Here is a 2334-nt window from a genome sequence, read left to right on the forward strand (position 1 = left end):
CAGGATTTGTTTTATGTGGTGCACACTCACCACATAGATGTGTTCTCTCATATCTAGGCCCAAATTTACCACTCACAGGTTTTCTGAGTGAGCTGAGCTCATGGTGTAGAAATACGGTTTGGGCCCTGGCTTCAAAGTCGTACATCTACGGGACGGACCCTGAAAGGGTTAAAGGCCAACTGGGATAAATGCAAATGCGTGGACAATACCCATGCTGAAATTATTTAAATTTTATTAAATTTCTTTTAGTACAATTAAAACTAGTGAATTAATACAAATTTGTAGTCTTCAAGCTGGCACTGGACAAGCACCTAAAGTTGGTTCCTGACCAGCCGGGCTGTGGCTCATACGTTGGTTTGCGTGCAGCCAGCAGTAACAGCCTGGTTGATCAGGCTCTGATCCACCAGGAGGCCTGGTCACAGACCGGGCCACAGGGGCGTTGACCCCCGGAACTCTCTCCAGGTAAACTCCAGGTATATAATAATTAATACAAATTTGTACTTTACATAATAATTAGTGTGTTTCAGAATCCTAACTGCCATTTTCTTCCACTGTTCTATTACTGGCTGGTCCACCCACAGGATCACAGTGGTTTTGCTCTGTTGACTCATCACTTCCTTTCCTTTCTTTGTCTATATTTTGAACATCTTCAGAATTTACACTGTCATTGCTTGATTCTTGTGTTTTTCCCACATCATGCTTGTTATTAACAGGCGATACTTTGGTTTCGTCCTCATCAGCCTCTTCTTCTGATGATGATGATGAACTATCCTTTCCTGGTAAAATTCCTTTTTTCTTCATTTCCTTTAATTTTTGTCTCTTTGCTTTTTGTCTTTCTTTATGTCGGTGCCGCTTTGCTCTATTCTTTGCAGCTTTTTCTTCAACAATTCTTCTGTTTTTCTTCAGCTTGTTGTGGTAATCTTTATCCAGATCTTCCTGCAATGATGTATACATAAGAAATACCAACAATCAAGAGAAAGAAATGCAAATGTTAATGTAACATATTACATTTATGGTCAAAAGGCAAAGTACTGTACCATATATGAAAACAGTCCTTAACAATTCATGAAAAATCACGACTTATAATTTCTATACATGTATTATTATTATTATTATTATTATCCCCATCATCAAAAAGAAGCGCTAAACCTATAAGGGTCATACAGCGCAGCAGGGTAGGAAAGGGTGCAGGGGTACTGGGTAGCGAGAGGGAAAGGGATTATTATTAGGTCATGGAGTGCAGCAGGGCAGTGGATAGTGCAGGGGTAGAGGGTAGCAAGAGACTGAGGTAGAAAGGGCTGTGAGGAGTGCTAGGGGCATCATCATCAGAGTTTGTGCAGTAAATCAAGAAGTCACTGAGAGTCTGGGTTAAAGGAGGGTCCACCAGTAAGACGGGGAAGGTAAAATAAGGGCAGTAGAGCAGTGACGACACTGGAAGTAAATTCTGCATGCTCGTTGACAGAGTGGGAAGTCCAACAGAATATGGCTAACAGAAACTGGAACCTGACAATTCTCAGAGTGGAACAGGGCACCTCTCCATGAGATACCCGTGAGTAAGACGAGTGTGGCCGAAGCGAATATGGGAGAGAGAGTAGTCTCCCAACCTTGACACTGATGACAAGACAGTAGCCAGAAACCTATACAGTGGAACCTCTACTTATGAGTTTAATCTGCTTTGTGACCTTGCTCACATCTGGGTTTGCTCATCTGCAGAGTCAATTTTCCTCATTTAAATTAATTGAAATGGAATTAATTCGTTCCAGTAGAATTCCAGGCATGACAAAATACAGTGGACCCCCGCATAACGATCAGCTCCCAACTCGACCAATTATGTAAGTGTATTTTTGTAAGTGCTTTTGTAGGTGTATTTTTGGGGGTCTGAAACGGACTAATCTAATTCACAATATCTCTTATGGGAACAAATTTGGTCTATGACGGCACCCAAACAGACTTCTGGATTGAAATAATATCGTTATTCGGGGGTCCACTGTACTTCAATAATTTCCCTAATATCAACTCTGGCTTATTTATCTATCATAATTCATATAATGTGACATAATAAACAATATTAATAACATAGAAACATGATATATATACACTAGAATGAATAAAATACATGTCATTACGTATGTGGCTAGTGGTGGTGACAGCGGCCATTGTTGTTGTTGGGGTTTATAGAGCCACCACAGTGGCCATTCCTGCTCCTGACTACATTTGTAGAAAACCTAGGATAACCCATAAAAGTCGGACAGTGTGACTTACACGTAGTAATTGCTACACTCTTAATGCTACACTTAATTGCTACACTCTTAATGCCACACTCTGTCACTAACT

The 2334-nt window shown here is 40.7% G+C and overlaps 1 protein-coding gene across 1 annotated transcript in view; it reads right to left on the reverse strand.

The window, feature by feature from the left end:
* Positions 1-430: 430 nt before the first annotated feature.
* LOC138853192 (PRKR-interacting protein 1 homolog) overlaps positions 431-2334 on the reverse strand; it is a 41663-nt gene continuing 39759 nt past the window's right edge. Inside the window, exon 3 of the mRNA XM_070088568.1 lies at positions 431-936. Coding sequence (XP_069944669.1) covers positions 532-936 — 405 coding nt within the window. The 3' untranslated portion in view covers positions 431-531. The remainder of the gene's footprint in view (positions 937-2334) is intronic.

This window comes from Cherax quadricarinatus, chromosome 2, assembly GCF_038502225.1.
Source record: "Cherax quadricarinatus isolate ZL_2023a chromosome 2, ASM3850222v1, whole genome shotgun sequence".
Taxonomy (NCBI): domain Eukaryota; kingdom Metazoa; phylum Arthropoda; class Malacostraca; order Decapoda; family Parastacidae; genus Cherax; species Cherax quadricarinatus.